General features: G+C 43.0%; 1 protein-coding gene across 2 annotated transcripts in view; it reads left to right on the top strand.

Moving 5' to 3' along the window:
* Positions 1-1,158: 1,158 nt before the first annotated feature.
* HEPHL1 (hephaestin like 1) overlaps positions 1,159-19,163 on the top strand; it is a 64,826-nt gene continuing 46,821 nt past the window's right edge. For both annotated transcript variants that reach the window (XM_019525279.1, XM_019525280.1), the window contains exons 1-3: positions 1,159-1,392; positions 16,109-16,353; positions 18,035-18,247. In XM_019525279.1, coding sequence (XP_019380824.1) covers positions 1,193-1,392; positions 16,109-16,353; positions 18,035-18,247 — 658 coding nt within the window. In that variant the 5' untranslated portion in view covers positions 1,159-1,192. The remainder of the gene's footprint in view (positions 1,393-16,108; positions 16,354-18,034; positions 18,248-19,163) is intronic.

Genomic DNA, 19,163 nt, shown 5'->3' on the forward strand with positions numbered 1-19,163 from the left:
GTCACTTAGCCAGGTCTCCAGGACTTTAGCTAAGAGGTTAAAGCTACATATATCTATTTCAAAGAGGAATATTTAAGGCAGAAACTCACAAACCAACCCAGTAAGGCATTCTGCACTGTTTCCTGGCTCAGCCGAGACCAGCTCTGTTCAAGGTTTCCGTGGTGAACTGAACTAAAGTTTTCTTGCTTTCATAATTGCTGGTGATTCAGAGGACAGCCATTAGAGTTGGAAAAGGCCTTGTCAGTCATCCAATCTGTCCTTCTGCCAGGGAAGACAGCAGATTGAGGTCAGACAGAGCGAGCAGGGTTTGGAAAAAGTGACTGAGTGATGCCCGAGCACGTCTCCAATGAAAATCAATGGGATAGGCGCTTTTGAGTTACTTAGTATCAGGTCTTCCCAAGGGATGTAGGTTGCTAAAGATACAGATAGGCGCTTTATGGGATTTTCATAATTGTCCTAGCACCCAAACCCCATGGATTTGAAAGGGGGTTAGACAGCCAGGTGCTTTAGAATATCCCACTAGATACCTGCCTGCTCCTTGGATACTTGTGAAAATCTTGTGTTATTCTTATGTCCAGTAGGAAGGTGCTGGGAGTGGGAGGATGAGTAGGAGACTGCTTTTGGGGGGGAGCAGTATTCAATTTCTGACCCTCTCCTAGACTTGCTCCTGGGCTTTTTGCACCCTATCACTTAGAAGTAAAATAAAATTGCAAAACAACCTCTCTCTCTGCCTCCATTTTCTAGGTGTCAAAGTTGAAACCTTTGAAGAGGCCTGATTGCTTTTTTTTTAAAGTTTTCTGCAAAACAGCTCATGGCTTACATCTCCAGAAATATTAAAAGGAATATGTGTGTCTGTGGTTGTGACAGAGATGGCGAAAGGATCAACATCCAACCATGCCCTAATGTTACACGCTCCCGGTGCTGGAAAAGGAGGGACAAACAAGCATCCACACTTCTAAAAACACTGCCTTCTGGACTTGAAAGGCAAATACAAACAAGCCAGTTACACATTCATTGAAAGACTGGCAAAAGTCCTGTCACCATGGCAACCCCCCCATCAGCCTGCTCTGCATGTCCAGGCTTTCTACCTATCCCAGCTCCAAACTGCTGAATAGGAGGAGCTTTGCTTTGTCCCTTTCTTATTTAGAAGTTGCTGAGAGCCGGAGGGAGGGAAGCGTGAGCTGCCTGGTGAATGCTGCCTGAGTTGCAATTAAAACTACAAATGTTTCCTCTGAAGCTTAGCAGCTGCATTTTTGCTCTTAAATTCCCTCTGCTGTTTGTGTTAGTAGAAGCAGCAACCAGAACCTATTACATTGGGATTGTGGAGGAGAACTGGGACTATGCACCGACTGGGAAAAATTTGATTACAGGACAAATCCTCACAGAAGACGAGTAAGTCGCTCATATTTCTGGTAAATCAGATCTTTATTATAGTCTCAAACAACAAATCACTAGTTTAGCATAACTGGTTTAAGTGTCTTAAGTTTGTATCTTTAGGAGACTTGGTCTTTTTTCAGCACTGGCTGATGTTTTTGCAATAAGCACATGAGTGCTGATCCAACCTCCATTTAAGACAATAGACAGCAGCCCCCCGTGGACTTGCGTGGGAGTTGGATTGAATCATTATTATTTTCAGTTTTCGAAAATAAACTTTTTTCTGTTATTGATTGGTGTGGGAAAGGTAGGGAGAACCTACCATATGGGAGGGTGAAAGTAAGGTTTTTTAATTCTCAAAAAGTAAATAAAAGTGTATTTTATTTTATTTTATTGTAGCTTTAAAAACTGCCAGTGTTTACTTCACAAAGGCCTGGGTATTTCTGTATTTGCCCAAGGCAAAAATCATAATTCTGCTACCTTTGACCAGAGGTAAACACAATGAAAAAGCAAAGAGCTTGAGTATGTCTGTGCCACAAGTGAGACAGAGATGGGAAAGGAGGACTTATCAGGATTCAGGTATATATGATATCCAAAAGTGGGATAAGTAGTAAGTAGATGGTATAATATACATTAACTCTAGTTTAGGAAGCTATGTAAGTAGGTGCTCAAAACTATCATGCGAGTTAGTTCCCTTGAAATCCATGGGATTATTCAGATTTAAATTTAGGCACATGCTAAAGTACCTTGTTGAATCTCACCTCAACCTCCTGATGCAGAGGTAAGATTCAATCTCCCTTCATTACGCTCCAGGTAGGAAGTCTTGAAGAACAGGCTTTGCTGTAGAGTAGTACTATGGCTTGGCATAGCTGCTCTGCTGCTGAACAGAGGGACTTTATAATCTGTGGAGAACATTTCTGAGATTCTGTTTTTTGTTTGTTTTTTTTAATATCCTGGAGAAAATTAAGGACCCTTCCTCTGGTCTTTCTTTGCTCTAGAGAACAGGTTGGGATAATGTACCAGGATTGAGATAGAGCTGGATGTCACTGGCATTCTGCCCAGGTGGAGAAGCCCATGTTGGAAGAGGCATGTCACAGTCATCCAAGTTAGAGATGGAAAGGGCCTATATGTCTATCCAGGCATTCCCAGGCCAAGGCAGGATTTTTCCATCCCTCCTGTGTGTTGTGTTTCAAAAGAATGCGCCAATGTACAACATTTTAAAACAATTTTTAAAAACATGAGCAAATGTACAAGTCATTACTACAAAAGTACCAAAAATGCCATATTCATAATTGTAGAAATGTGCTTCACACATTTGCTTTAGAATGGGTGTGATGGTTATGGAACAAAACTGAAGAAATGGACTGGCTTGTTAGAAGAGGAATGACTGATGATTAAGTCTGAGCAAAGCTGTGGGAGAAAAGGTGCAAATTTATTTACATTTCTTGGAGTCTTTCAGTTTTGCAAAACTGAAAGATTATTATTATTTAATGAAATAATAATTTGGCTAGAAACCCATAAACTTCATGTGTTTCAGACTTTTAAAAAAATCACTCAAAAGTGGGGCTTATTATTATTCAGAAATCATTGCTACTTTGCTTGGCCATAAGATGACCCTGATTATAAGACAACCCCCCAAAAATTAGATTTGATACACTGAAAATTATACATTTGTTCTAATTTTTCCAGGTATAAAATGTAATTATTGGAGGTTTGTCATGAATTAGACCCTCCCCCTTCTGCTATATCAGGGAAAATAAATTTGTGGGATCAGGTAGTCCCCTTGCACTCTGTCCTCACCCAACTTCTCCCTCAAGCATCTTCCCTCCCATCCTTACTGTCAGACCCTGTTCTCCCTGAACACACAGAAGTGAAAAGCAAATTTGAAAACACTGACCTATAATTAAACATAGGTGTAGCAACACAGCACCGCACACCCATGTGCCCATGCATCCATCATAGAATCATAGAAAATTAGGGGATAGAAGGGGTCATTTAGTCCAACCCCCTGCTCAAAGCAGGACCACCCCTAACTAGATCACCCAAGCCAAGGCTTTGTCTTACTTGGTCTTAAAAACCTCCAAGGATGAAGATTCCACCACCTCTCTGGGTCACTGGTTCCAGTATTTTACTATCCTCCTAGTGAGAAAGCTTTTCCTAATTATCTACCCTGACCTTTTCTTGCTTCAATCTGAGAACATCGCTCCTTGTTCTGTCATCTACCACCACCAAGAACAGTCTAGCTCCGTCCTTTTTGGAACCACCCTTCAGGTAGTTGAAGGTGGTATTAAATCCCCTCTCAGTCTTCTCTTATCTAGGCTAAATAAGCCCAGTTCTCTCAGCCTCTCCTCATAGGAGAAGGCAGTATTTTGAAGGATAGCCAACATGGCTTTATTATGGGCAGGTCATGCCAGATCAACCTCATTTCCTTCTATGATCAGGTTACTCACCACCTGGATGGAGGAAATGAGGTTGATGTCATATACCTGCACTTCAAAAGGCCTTTGACCTGGTCTCCCATGAACTCCTCATGAAAACATTAGGAAAATGTGGCCTTGACTACTTTACAGTCCATTGGCTAGGTAACTGGCTCCATGGTAGGACCCAGAGAGTATTGATTGACAGTACTGGGTCATCATGGTAGAGGGTGACCAGTGGCGTCCCTCACGGGTCAGTACTCAGACCAGTGCTTTTCAACATGTTCATCAACTCTTTGGATTTGGGCAAAGTTCGCCGATGACACCAAACTATGGGGGAGCGTGGTCATGCTTGAAGACAGGCTGGCAATACAGGCCGACCTGGATAGGCTTGTGAGGTGGGTGGACCTCAATCAGATGTCATTCAATACAGATAAATGTAAAGTGCTCCATCTGGGGAGAAATAATCCACAACACACTTACAGGCTCAGCAGTGCTACGCTTGCTAGCACCACATCTGAACAAGGCCTGGATGTCATGATAGACAACAAAATGAACAGGAGGCACCAATGCAATGCCGTAGCTGGCAAAGCTAATCAAACACTGGCATGCATCCACCGAGGCATCTCGAGCAAGACTAAAGATGTCATCCTCCCTCTCTACTCAGCTTTGGGGAGACCGCAGCTGGAGTACTGCATCCAGTTATGGGCGCTGAATTTGAGGAAGGTTGTGGAGAAGCCCGAGAGAGTCCAAAGGAGGGCCACGGGCATGATTATAGGCCTAGAGAGCAGGTCATATGAGGAAAGGCTGAAAGACTTGGGACTGTTCAGCCTGGAGAAGAGAAGACTCAGAGGGGACTTGGTGGCAGCCTATAAGTATATCAAGGGTGGGCTGAACATCTGTTCACCAAGGCCCCCTGTGGGGGACAAGAAATAATGGGCACAAGCTGATTGAGGATCACTTCAGGCTAGACATAAATAAAAACTTCACAAGTCAAGTGCCAAGGGTTTAGAACAGGCTCCTGCCAGAGGTGGTACAGTCACCCACCCTGGCAATCTTCGGAAAGTCTTGATGCCCATCTTGCTTGGGTCATCTGATCCCAGCAGTCTTTCCTGCCCAAGTGCCGGGGGGCTGCACTCGATGATCTGCAAAGTTCCCTTCCAGACCCTAACAACTATGAAGCTAATAAACTATATGTCATGTTCCTCAGCCCCCTAACCATTTATGTTGCCCTCCAATTTGTCCACATTCCTTCTGTAGAGGGGGCCCAAAACTGAATGCAGTACTCCAGATGTGGCTAGATGTGTGCTGGATAGAAGGGAATAATCACATCCCTTGACCTGCTGGCAACACACCTACCAATGCAAACCAGTATGCTGTTAGCTTATATTCAGCTTATTGTCCACTGTAACCATCACGTCCTTTTCTGCAGAGTTGCTGCCTAACTAGTCAGCCCCTAGCTGGTACTGGTGAATGGGATTGTTCTATCCTACATGCAGGACTTTGCACTTGTCCTTCTTGAACCTCATGAAATTTTTTTTTGGTCCAATCTTCCAATTTCTTGAGGTCAGTCTGAATCTTAGCCTTACTCTCCAGCATTATGGTTATGAAACCTGTCACCACTAGGAGTATGCATATTCTCTTTCACATCTCTCTGGCATATGAGCAGTCCCAGAAGAGGCAGTTGATTTTTTTATGCCTCCCACTGACAGGCTTGCCTGGGGAAGTTGGACGGGCCTCTCTGCCTTGCACTGTTTTTCTGTGTCTGCACAAAGAGTGCCCAGTGGGCTACCTGCCAGTTCAAGTCTTTGTGCTCCTTCTGTAGGTCCTTGTGGAAGATTCATTCTCACATGGCTTGGCAGCTGTCACCAGTTAGTAGTTCCACAGACAATATGACGTCTCATGCCCTTAACACTTCTTGCATCTTGTGGTGGGTCACCAGCATAAGTGGGGCCTCATCATGCAGTTTGTATTTGTCCCCAAAGTGTTTCAGGACCTCATAAAACCATGGGGATTCCATGTTCCATGGGCTCACATTGGTCATCGTGTACACCCGCCCCTGTCACAGTAGTTGTCCTGCAAAATACTTTACAAAGCAGGGTGTTTTGGATTCTGTCCCTGTTGCCAATATGCAAATCTGGTTTATGTACTTGGTCCAGAGGAATAGCAGGACATCTGGCATTCCTCTGCCTCCAAACCATTTTGCTTTGTACAGTGTGGTCCTCACCACTTTCTCCCATTTGGAGTCCCAGAAGAAGATATGCGTGGCTCTTTGGATCTTGTAGATGACTTGCTCTAATAGGGCGAAGACTAGGGCAATCTAAAATGCAATTTTAGTAATATTTTTGCAGTCTTTTGTCCTTTGTGTTCCCACATACTAAGCAGTTTATTTACTTTCAAGTCTACACTATTTCATTAACAGAGGTAGGGAAACTTTTGTATTAAGAATTTCAAGCCCTTTCTTTGTTAATTGTGATAAGTTAATTTTTACAGGATGTTAAATCTTAAGGGTTTGTTTACATAGGGGAATTACTTCAGACTAAAGTAAGGCAATGAAGTTAAAGAATAGGTATTCATTATTATCTCTTGTTTAATTAGACTAATTATTCTAGTATAAGAGACCCTCATTCATAATTATCTTAATGTATTCCCATGTTGGATTTAACTGATTTGGGATAAAGCTGTCTTATTTGGAATAAGAACATTCACAGACGCAGTTAGTCAGGAATATCTGATTGGCAGTAGTTAGTCAAAAATGGCTAGTCATGAATAACTCTTTGTGTATACAAGCCTTAATTTTTAGTAATTATTTCAAATAAATCAATTGTTAAAACAGTTCAACAGTGCTGGATAATCTGGTTCCACAAAACCTTTGGATTAATGGGATTCCAGATGGGAATGAACTGTTTGCTTTGGGTGGGCTGTGCTCTACAATTTGCTTAGCTTAGAATTTGCCTCTCAGATTTCTGCTGATCTTCAAACTTTGATCAATCCTCAAAGCATTCCTATGATTCCAGTTTCATTGTAGAGAAAACCAAGACAAAGAGGTTGCAAATGAAACTGACTCTAAGAGTACTGATACATATAAATTAGGGATGGGTTCCTTTGAAGAATGCTATCCCTCAGGAACTATCTGATTTCTTATCCAATACAACCCTGAAAAATGTAGAATCACTGATTCTTGGTCACTTGTGAGTAAATAAATCAGAGTTGTTGGCTGTATTATTAGAGGCATATTCTAAAAAATTACCTTATTTGAATAGTAAGTTTTAATGGGAGGTTTTCATGGTTTTGTGGATTTACTGAGATTTGATTTGATAGTCTCTTCCCTGAAGTGTAACATTTGGAAGTAACATTGTTGTTTTGGGGGAAAGATGGTCATGTGGTTATGACAAGGACTCGAGAAATCTGGGTTCAATTCCTGGCTATGTCGTTGATGGCCAAGGTGAATTTGCTTGTAAAATTCCTGAAAGTATTTCTGTTTGTATTACTGTACTGTCTAGGATTCTCCGTCATGGCTAGGGTTGCCAACTGTATTTGAATCTATTCTGGAAGGTTTCATCACATGACATTGACATTAATGATTGATCTACTGTACTGAGTAGACTTTACATCAGGAAGGCAAATGCACATTACTACTGCATTTTAAAAACCCACTGGATTACTGTATAAATTGGATTCAACATTTAATATTTATTTTAATGAATGCCCTATCATTTATCTACCAGATGACTGTCATTTATATCTAATTCCTGGAGACAACAGGGCAGTCCTGGAGGGCTGGCTACCATAGTCGTGGCCCAGGACCCTGCGTTTCATAATATCTCCGCCTCAGTCCTCCGTATGCTTTCTCCCATCCTTTGTCTCACTTATCTCTTTGGACTGGAAACTTGTGAAGGCAGGAGCTCTTTCTGACTATGCATTGGTGCAGTACCTAGCTTTATAGGAACCTAATTTTTGTTTGGAGCCTCCAGATATTATACAGATATTAACTATTCAGGGTATTTTAAGTGAGACCCATATTTCACAAGTTACAGTTAATATGAACAACATGCCTATGGATGAATACAAATGCACTGAATTTTGAAGTCTATAGTAGGCCAATACATATGTGTGGGTGGAAGAGTCCTTTCCCATGTACTACTTCTGATAATAGAGCTGCCACATTTAGACTGCAGAGGATTGGGGTACACAGGGGAGAAGGTACCATGAGCCCTTCCAGAAGTGTTAGATGCCCCAAGGGGAGAGAAGTGTATTATCTGAGTGGAGCATGAATGGCATCCAGATATTTGCATTAAGGGGAGTTGAGGCCAGAGAGCATCAGTGCCAGTGTAGACATCAAAGCTTTGCCATAAGAAAATACCCCCAGACATTGGTGCTTGAAGGCTGCTCCTTCTCTACCTGCCCCAGTCTGCCTCAGCCTCAGGGTAAGGTTGAGTTGTTTATGAAGAGTCCTGGTTCCTTCTAGTGAATTCTGCATTAGTTTTGGCTCAAACATTTTAAATGTCTTTAACTTTAAGTCAGCCTTGAAGGCTAAGTACAGACAGTCAAAAGCCTAAGGCTGAATCAGTTCAATCTAGGCAGCTTCCTCTAAGATGCATAGGTTGAACTGATAACAAACTGAACTGACATTCAGTTTTCAATTGGGGAAGGCAGGGGGAAGCCTGCAGTGACTCAGACCAGTAGGTGGGGGGCATTGGAGTGCATCTCCCAGCCTGCTGGCCATTGCCCCCAGCCAGCTGTCCCCAACCCCCTGCTGTCCCCCCACAGGGGGTTAAGAAGCCCCCTCTCCAGGTGCTGGCCCACTTTGGGGGAGCCTCCCCCTCAGGATGTTTCCCCCAGCCTGGGTTCCCCAGCCCAGGCAGACTTGGGGAGCCGAGGGGAATTTCCCCGTTCCACCTTCCCAGCTGCAGATTGCTTCAGCAGCTGCCACAACAGGGAAGGAGAAGCCATCCTCCAGGCTGGGTGCCTGCCCATGCAGCGGCATGGGGCACTGAGGAGCCCCTGTCTTGTGGGGGATTCCCCCCACCCCAGCCCAGGGTCCCAGCCCCAGGGAGCTGAGGGGAATCCTTCCTTCCCCAACCCCAACCCCTTGCCTTAGCTGCTGCAAGTCTCAGGGATAGCTCAGGGAGTGGAGGGAAATTCCTCTGCTCCCCTGCATTAGTTTTGCCTCAGACTCAGAGCAGCCAAGGCAAAACTGGCTGTGGAGGAGCAGAAGAATTTCCCTCTGCTCCTGACATTGCCTGAGACTCGTAGGGGCTGAGGCAACCCCTGTCCCTATGGGCTGAGAAACGCAGGCAAGAAGCAGACTAAGAAGAAGAGAGGCAAGCCAGTCCCCACTCCACTGGAGCAGGTGGCATAGCCCAGGGCTGCAAAGCATCCTGGGATATTGGAGGACTGTGATTTAACTTGAACCAGGAAGGGATCTGAGACAGAAGTTCCATAAAACAGTTTGACATAAATCAGTTAAGTCTGATACTACATCGAACCAGATTAATCTTAAACTGGTTTTGGTCATTTTGCAAGCAGGTTATATGCACTGAACATCTGTTCTGTTGCAGGTTTAAATCAATTTCTGATCACTTAAACTGGTTTGTGTGTAACTTCTGTCCCTAGCCTAAGGGATGGGACTTTCATCCCAGTAGATCGCCATAGTAAAACATATGGGTCAAGGGCTGTCCTTACCTACAACCAGCAATGCCAAAGAGGTTACCACCACACCAAACACAATCTGTAAAATTTACTTATTTGGTGACCACGCCCCAGCTAAATGACAGTGTGCACATCTACATGAGATGTTTTACTGCACAGCAGACTACTATGCTGTGCAGTAAAACATCATTGTCTACATGTGCATGGCAGTTAGGGCACAGTAGACTAATTTACTGTGCTACTGCATAGTCCCATCTGATACAAGTGGTATCCAGCAGTGCAGTAAATTACTGCATTTAAACACATGTGTAGACAATGACATTGGGATTAGTTTACTCTGACTCAAATTGAGCCGAAGTATATTCAATCACATTCATTGCATGGATAGATGCATCCAGTGATGCATTCACTCTAGAAGCTTAAGTAATAGCTAAACCAGTATGGAGCCAAATGACCCAATTGCATCACCATAAATTATCATTATGGCATCAGCTAGATGTCAGCGCTCAAATCTTGGTCCCAGTAAAGCCAAGTGTGTTGGAATTTGACCATAGGAGCAAAACTACTATAATACTATTTCAACCAGTTGTGCATTAAGATTTCCCTTAAGATGTTATGAATTTCCCCTCCCTCTTCAAATATGTCACTGCGTGGTAAGTTAAATGCATTTGAATTTTTGTAAAATCACAGCCCTGTTTGGCATTGCATGTTCTTAGGCATTGTTTACAACTGGGTTTCCTCCCAGTTGCCCTCCCCGCCGCCCCCGCTTCTTTCCCAAGGAAAGGCTCTTCATGCCTGATAGCTTTCTAGCATCTCTCCCAACTATACAGTTGATCCAGTAAAAAATATCGCACAAAACTGTTCCCCCTCATTTTTTCTCCTCGGTAATGATTATATTGATGGCTCTGACATTATAACCACTGACTCAGCCAGAAGTGCTCTGAACAGGTTACACGTCTCACAGGCTAAAACATCAACTGCTGTCTGGGCTATTGTCTACATTAGTGCTTCTTCTGTTGTTTCCTCCAGTCACAGGAAGACTGGGACATTTTAAGGAGAAGCAGCTAGTTGTAGGCACAGCCAGAGAGACAAGCATATATATTAAGGGAAAAATTTGCAACTTGTTTATTTTAAAAGAAAAATGACATTTAACTTGTGGGGCCCCAGCAGAGTGGTAATCATTTAAGTTTAACATTTGCCTATAGTAGCTGCTCAGTGAAATAAAGATGCTGCATTATTGGCTTTGCAGAGTAATCCAAACATAGTAAAAACTGGTCACTGTTAGCAAGTATTGACTTTTCAGTGGAGATTACTATAATTTAAAGTAGCTACATAAGCTCAGAGAGCCATTCAGATTATAACTGAGAAGAATCTGGTTTCAGATTTTGAGAAGATGTTGTATTTGTACTAGCTGGTGCCATTTTTTGCTTTAAGGTCTCTATGGGCGCATTTACAAAGATGCTAGAAGCGCAGTAGCACAGCAGAAAAACCATGCTAATGCACTAACGTACATTAGAATTAGTCTACTGCAAATTAGAGTCACAAAAAAGCATGTGCTGTCACTACTGCACAGTAGCGCCAATTGCAGCACATTAACTTAGTGCCGGTTATTACAGGTAATAAACTTAATGTACCGTAATTATGGCACATTAATGAACATGTAGACGTGCCTACAATCTCTTTGTTCTAGGGGATGTTTTGCACCCTACAGCATAATAGCTAAGATGAATACCATTACCAAAAATGCTTTGCCGTGATAAAAATGAAGACAAAAAAAGCAAACAAAATAAGGTTCATTTCTATTACATCAGGGTTACCAGATTTGCCTATCACTTAGGGGTGTGCTCATTTATTAGGGATACATTTCCAGGGTCTTTGTAATTCTATCAATGTGCTGCTTGTGTTACTTGTGTTTCTATAGGGAGCTGTATCTCTCCCTTCTGCAAGTCCTCACCCCCAATAGAGCTTCCTTGCAGGACTCAGTTTCGGTGCGGCTGGGTTCCTCCAGCCACCCAAATCAGTCAAATACACACACACACACAGATTAACATGACACGCCTGACCCAGTTGGGTTGATCAGCATGTACAGGCTGACACCCTCATATGCCAGGAATCAGTTCATTAAGGTAACAATAAAATGCAGTCAGACACAAGCACACAGATGAACAGAATACCTCTGAATCTGGCTGGGTGTCCAGCTGACACCATCGTGGGCCAGCATTCAGTTCATTAGGGCACATCTGAGCCAAACTGGGTCAATCAGCTTGTACAAGCTGATTCTCTTATGTGTCTCAGACTCAGCATGTCCCAATCTTTTGCCCTAACTGTCCTAGTAGTGGTAGCCTCTTGATGAGTGGACACCACAGTATTTCTGGGCTTCACAAGGATCTTTGGCTTAGGTAAAAGAAGCGTTGCTGCAGAGCAAGTGGGGAAGGAGAAGTAGAGAAGGAAAAATACACCCGGTTACCACCAGTTTGACTATAGAAGTTATTTATTGCTAAGTATACGAAATCTATAATGGTAAACAAACAAAACAAATACAATATTACCCTGGTTTAATTGAGTATTTGCGGAAACCTAGCTCAAGCTTAACTAATACAATTTAGTTTCAAAGCTATGCCTAGAGAGAAAAAGATGTTTTTGAGTTAGCAGGGCCAGAAGAGATATGTCCTAGGGTACTGAAAAAATTGGCTGAGGTAATTTCAGAGCCATTGACTATACTCTTCAAGGACTCATGGAGGTCAGGTGAGATCCCAGATGAATGGAAATGGGCAAATATTGGAAAAGGGCCCATTTATATGAAAGGGAAGAAGGCAGATCCAGGCAATTATAGATCAGGGGTTTATCTTCAGGGGTTTGTCCTGCATCCAATATTGTTCAACATCTTTGCTAATGATTTGGACAGTGGGATTGAGTGCATGATTAGCAAAATGGCAAATGAGATGAATTGGGGTGGAGTTGCAGGCACTCTGAAAGCTAGGGATAGGATCCAGAATGACCTAGATAAACTAGAAAAATAGTCCAAAATCAATCAGATGACATACAACAGAAACAAGTTTCAAGTCCTGCACCTAGGATGGAATAATTGTCTGTATAAATACTGGCTGTAGAATGGTTGACTAGGCTGCTGTGCAGTAGAGAAGGACTGGGGGTTACAGTGAGTAGACCTTATGCTGAATATGAACCAACAGTATGCTCTTGTTGCAAAATAAAAATAAAAAGCCAGTAACATATCGGGTTGCATCATCAGGAATGTCTCACAAATGAAGGGAAGTTATTTTTGTGCTCTATGTCAGCATTGGTGAGGTCTCACCTTCAGTACTGTGTCCTGCTTTGGGTCCCACATTTCAAGAAAAATGTGGGCAGATTGGAAAGAGTCTAATGGGGAGTGACAAGACTGATTTGAGGCTTGGGAAACATGACTTATGAGTCTGAAAGACCTAGGACTGTTTAGTCTGGAGAAGAGAAAAGTGAGGGGGTATTTAATAACAATCTTCAGGTACCTGAAGGTTAATTATAAAATATGATGGTACACTTTTCTCTGTTGCTTTAGGGGACAGGACTAGGAGCAATGGCTTCAAGCTTCAGCAGATGAAATTTAGGTTGGAGATTAGGAGGAACTTTTTAACTATGAGAGTGGTTACGCATTGGAACAGACTACCTGGGGAGGTGGTGTGATCTCCATCCCTGGGAATTTTCAAGAGCAGGTTAGACAGACAGTTGTTGGGGATGGTTTCGGCAGGGATAATGTCTTGAGCAGAGGGCCGGACTGGATGACCTTATGAGGGCTCTTCCACCCCTACTTTCCTATGATCCTAATGTAAACTGAGCAAAATCAATGTAAACTAACAAGCACAGATGTGTTCCTTGTCTAGACCAAAAAGGACTGCTTAAAATATTCAGCTTGCCAGCAAAACAGAAGCGGCTAGCAGGGGGATTTCTGAAGGACACAGGAACTTTTTCTGTATCTCTTTCATAGCTGATAAGGAATAACCAAAGGTGGAGAGCTTCTGTGACTGGGAAAGGAAGTGCCATATTCTGTTCCCTTTTGAAGACAGAAACTTCCTGTGGATGATGTGAAAATTGATGGCTGTACTGGAGCAAATGTTCAAGGTGTAGAAAGCAAGGCTTTTCGGTGATGTCATTTATTGGACCAACTATGCAGTTGGGAAAATTATTAGATAAGCTTCTGGGCACCAAGTGCCCTTTTTGGATCTAAAAAAAGAGCCCAAACACTTGTCTAATATTTCTGGTTCTTAAAAAGATATCACAAAACTCATTGCTTCTTGTATATTTCCTGGACCATCGTGGGTACAACAACACTCCAACCATAATAAGTTCTGGGAACACAGCTAATAAACTTGCGTAGCAGAAGAGCCTAAGGCAACCAGATTTGGGTAGCATTACAACATATCTGTCCAAATTGGTATCAAGGGAACAGGAGAGAACAGAAAATATGACAGGTATTATCTTTTTGTGATCAAGTAAGAAAAGCAAGAGTGAATCCAGAGGGAGTGCAGTGGCACATTTGTCCCCCTGCCCCTTTCAGATTGGACTACATTGTGGGAGTCTCCAGGGATATATTTTTAAAGTCCCCACAGCCAGTGAGAATCCCCCCCATCTTTGTCCTCCATGCTCAGAAGAATGTCCCTTCCCCTCCATTTCCCTCTTACCACCTTCTGCTGTTGCTGCTTTTCCTGCTGTCTAGGATGCAGAAGCTTCAGAGCCGCTTGTGCCCACTTTGGTTGGGCTGCACAAGGGCTGGGCTGGGCTGGGCTGGGCTTGTCTGGGACAGCGACAGCAGCAGCAGCAGCAGCAGCAGCAATGAGGCTGAGAGGTTCCCCCTGCCCACTCCTGCTGGGAAGGGGGGAGACACCAAGCAGGATAAGGGAATCCACCACCCACTCCATTGCTTCTGCCACTGTCCTATCATGCTCCCAGCTGAGCCCAGTCCCCATGCACCCAGTTGGAGTGGGTAGAAGCAGCTTTGAAGCTTCCCCTGAGCCCAGGACAGGGAGGAATATAGCAGCAAAAGGCTGGGTGAGGGAGTGGGACAGCTGGGGAGGGGACATGACTGGCTGGAGGGAAAAGGGGATGGAATTCTTACCTGCTTTCTGGACTTTTAAAAGTTCCCCTGCACCAGTGGGTGGAGGAGAGAGGCTGGGAGTGACGGCTGCAGCCCTCCCTGCAGCCCAGGTTGCTGTTCCCACATCCTCCTTTGCCAAATCCTGGATCCATCACTGAAGAAAAGAGAAGCAGGAGGTAGTAAATATAACCAGAAGCAGTGTGTGCTAAGCAGTCTGTGGTTTCCTAGAGAAACAGGACCAAGAGGAACTCAATACTTGTAGAGAGAGGTATCTACTTCTGTTTAGGTACTAGATACAGTAGCTGCAAATAGTGTGTTGGCACATTCAGATGGGGGGAAGGAGCAGGGATCTCCATGAGATATCCACCTGAGCAGCTACATGAGGACAGATTCTCAGTTCAATCACTGGTGATTGGCAGGCACACCTGAAAAAAAGCCATAGACCATCTAAAAAAGGTGGCCAGTTGTTCTTTGGAATTTGATGTTAAGCCTAGTTGTTCATTATTTTTATCAGTTCAATGTCTTTATCACTGATCTGGGAGAAAATATGATCAAAATCATTGCTGGTAAAATTTGTAGTTGATGTAAGAATTTGTGGAGTGGTAAAGATGGATTTTGCTTGCTTGGTAAAGTTGGCTTATTTGGGACACTTGTGAACAAAGAATGTACATCCCATTAGTATGATGAGGAACTACATTCTGGAAAGCGGTTGCCCTAAAAATGAGAGAGAGTCAATTGAACGTTGGCTTCTACCGTGATGTTGTAGCCAAGAGGCAGACATTATTTTTGGATGTATAAACTAGGGAGCATCAGTAAGGGGGTGGCAGTAACCCTGTATCTGTCATTAATAAAACTATTATTGGGGTACTGTACATACTTCGAAAAGGATTTTGAAATCTTGAAGAGGTTTAGAAAATAACTTTAGGTAGGATTTGAGGTCAGTGTAATGGACTGTCTTATAGACTAAGGAAACTCAATATATTTAGTTTATCCCCTTCTGGCCTTAAAGTCCATGGAATTTTTTAAAGCTGGGGCCAGAATTATTTCCTGAGTTAAAGAACTTGAGAATTAATTCCTGTACTTTGCTCTCCTTTTTCTGGGTCTACAGGGCACTTGGGGATTTCCCTCCAGGTACTCTTTCCCTTCTGTTCTTTCTACAAGAGGAAGAATAGAGTGGAACTGAAACTGTAAAGAAAACACTGAAGAAAGACTTCTGTCTACAGGGCCACTATGCCTTGAAGTTAGGCAATGTAGCTGCCCTAGAAATAGGCCAGAACACCACTCTTAAGAACCGTGTCTTGGGTGTGCTTATTGCTGCATGCTCAGGGCAGCTGAGAGCCAGCTGCATTGCTTCATTTCCAGCATTCTGCGTACCCAGAACAGGAAGGAGTGGGCAGGGCATGGTCCATGGCAGTCCATACCAAGGTAGGATCTAGGATCCTTTAGTCAGATCAGGGTGCTAGATGGCTTGTCCCACTGAAGTAAACAGCTTTACCTGCATAAATTGTAAGCACCAACTTTTGTTTAGTTCATTACAAAGCATTTCTGTCTTTTAACTCTTTTGCCTTCCATGCTGTAGACAAGCAAGTTTTTACGTGAAAAGAGGAGCCATCAGGATAGGCCGTATTTACAAAAAGGCTATCTACAGGCAGTTCACAGATGGTACTTACACACGGGAGATCCCCAAAGCTTCCTGGCTGGGGTTCCTTGGCCCAGTCTTGAAGGCTGAAGAAGAGGATATCTTTATTGTCCATTTAAAGAACTTTGGTTCACGTCCATATTCCATGCATCCACATGGTGTCTTCTATGACAAAGAGTCTGAAGGTAAGAAACAGTTATAGCCATTTTTTTTCTCTTTCATAATGCTCTTTTCCTCTTCCCAACCCTTCCTTTGGTTTAGTGACTACTGTAAGGAAAGGCCTTGGCCAAGGGTCATGGAAGTCAGTGGGGCGATGTTTACTGACCTCAAAGAATTTTAGGTCAGCCCTTAGTAAAATTATCAGTAGCAACTGAGGACTATTTATTATGTTGTTCATTTTTCATGGAAATACAACCTTGTTCTTCCTTTCATTTCTGGTTTTCTTCTTCAGTCAAAAATTTGAGAAGGGCAAAATTCACCTCTAGCGTATGTGGGAAGTCACCATTCCAGCGGGCTGCTTTCTGTACAAGCAAAATTTCTAAGAGTAAATGATTATGCTTGCATTGCTCGTTATGAGGCTTTTCCAGAACTGACTTAATGTTGTGCTGTGGAAGCACGCAGCCACATACATCCAACCCTAATACCTAAGGAAAAGTTAACATGCACTGTGTGCATTTCCTCCCATAGTCATCAATGCTTTCAATGATTTTTAAGACTCTCTTGGAAAATTACAGCAGTTAAGGCCCATCTTGGACTGTGCTAGGACTCACTGCCTTGAAGACATGCCCACCTTCTCTCTGTGTACACGAAGTGCTGAACAACTGTAATGTAGCTTCAGTAAGTGCTGGGCATGCCCAGTGCTGCTCTACTAAGCATGTTCAAGACTTGAATGTACATGCTCGAAAAGTAACCACCTGACATTTCCTCAGCACTTGGCCCATGCCATGTGGGTGATGCATGTTTACTTGGCTGTGTCCCTTAGCACCACATTGGTGGACATGTTCCTATTAACTAGTCTGACTTCCTGTATAGCACACCCAGAAATTTCAACTTGTAGTTGCCTTGCCATGTGTCCCTTAAAGGAAGCACTATTTGCTTTCTCTGGGCCCTAGTAGTCAACCCGGCACCTTTATTTTGTGTGTCAATATTTTTGCTTTCATTAGTGTGTGGGAATTCAGGGCTGCCTGTGCTAGTCTTGTTATTCGGTGGAAGATTGGGGGTTTCATCCCAAGATTTTAGTCATTTAATTTAACTGCTTAAAGGAGTGTGTGTTCTGAGCCAGACTTTCAGCTGTGCGTATCTCCATTGATTTCCGGATAAAGTTATGACAGTGAAGGGAAGAAAGACAGTTGAAGAGGTGGGCCCGGAAACAGATTGATGGCTGAAATTTTTTAACCTTTTTCATAAACTCCAGTAGAGATGTGCTTTTTCCAGCCTCCAGCTTTGGAATTGTTGGAATAATAAACTCAGTTCTGGAGCTTTGGCAAATGTCCCTGTTCTCCATAGCAAATTAAAGTAAGCCATTTCAGGGAACTCATGCACATTTTTCTAATGGCTGCAGGCACAGCTACTAGCATGTATGAAAGCCGGGAGTGTTCCTCTGCTTTGTCAGTTTTTTATATTTTTCTTTTATCCCCTAATCTTTTACTCTCATCTGTAGAGGAAACCTCTCAAAATTAGACTGGGTAATTACAACAGCATTACTAGCCCATGGATGCAGCATCTTTTCAGAACTGTTATTTGTCTTTGCGTGTAACACTTACAGGTTATTTTTCAGAAACATAATAAACAGAAAGAATGATGAATGTGTGTAAGAAAAGCAGAATGTCCAGGAGCTAAAAACTGCCATTTCCTTTTCCCTGTTAGGAGCTCTCTACCCAGATGGAACAGGCGGCAAAAGCAAAGAGGATGATTTCGTCGTGCCTGGTAGAAATTACACATATACGTGGCGAGTGAAGAACGATTATGCCCCCACCTCAGCAGACCCAGCGTGCTTGACATGGATTTATCATTCTCACATTGATACACCTAGAGATATAAGCACTGGTTTAATTGGGCCGCTGCTGATTTGTAAAAAAGGTACTGAGTTAAAAACACTGATAACACCCATCTACTGGACTTGGCTTTTCAGGAGTCATTTGTGTTTGCAGATGTAAATGCTATGATTCAGATTGTGTCACTCCTTAGCAAGGGAAAGTACACAGCAGGGACACCCCAGGGTCGTTCCATGGTGAGGACTGGGGCTCAGAGACAATCCCTTTTACTCTGAAGGAAAGTAATTTGCAGTCAGCCTGTACTTCAGCTAGACACTTGTCTCAGTGTGTGCAGAGGCTGTTGGATGATAAGTGGGCCTGCCATGAAAAAAGAACAAAAAATAGTAATAAAAATGCTGCCCCATCCATGGAGTTCTATCAAGTCTATACATGGACCTGGATCATGGTGGCTTTGTGGAGACACAACATGTGATTGTGTCATGGAAGACTGTCAGACATCGGGGCTGAGATTAAAGTTGGTCAGAGAAATTTAACATTGGCTCTCACATTCTTGAGTGCTTTAGTCTGAAACCTTAATGTTCGTCTTATCCAGGTTTAAGTGGGATATGTATTTATATGGGAAAGGTAGTTGATCTTCAGTGCATGGGAAGGTGTTGTGCATCTGGGGTAATGATAGGGCCCATGTCTTTTGCATTCCTGCTTCAGGCAAGTCTGTATTTCCTGAGAGAGAGGGGGTCTTCACCATGGAAAAAATCTAATCTGGCTTCACATCTAAGCTTGCATTGTTGGAATACTTTAGACTTATTCTGCAAAGGAGATTTTTGGGATCTTCCAGTCCTCTAACATATGTGAAGCTAAATTAACATCCCTAAATGGAATTCAAATAATTGGATTACATTAGGTTTCTAAATGTTATGTAGCTTAGCAATGTATTTCATAAATGCATTCTAACTCACTGCAAGGGGGTACACTTTTAAATGTAGTTATCTGAAGGGATGCTG

Source organism: Gavialis gangeticus, unplaced genomic scaffold, assembly GCF_001723915.1.
Source record: "Gavialis gangeticus isolate Ggan-Ray unplaced genomic scaffold, GavGan_comp1, whole genome shotgun sequence".
NCBI lineage: Eukaryota > Metazoa > Chordata > Crocodylia > Gavialidae > Gavialis > Gavialis gangeticus.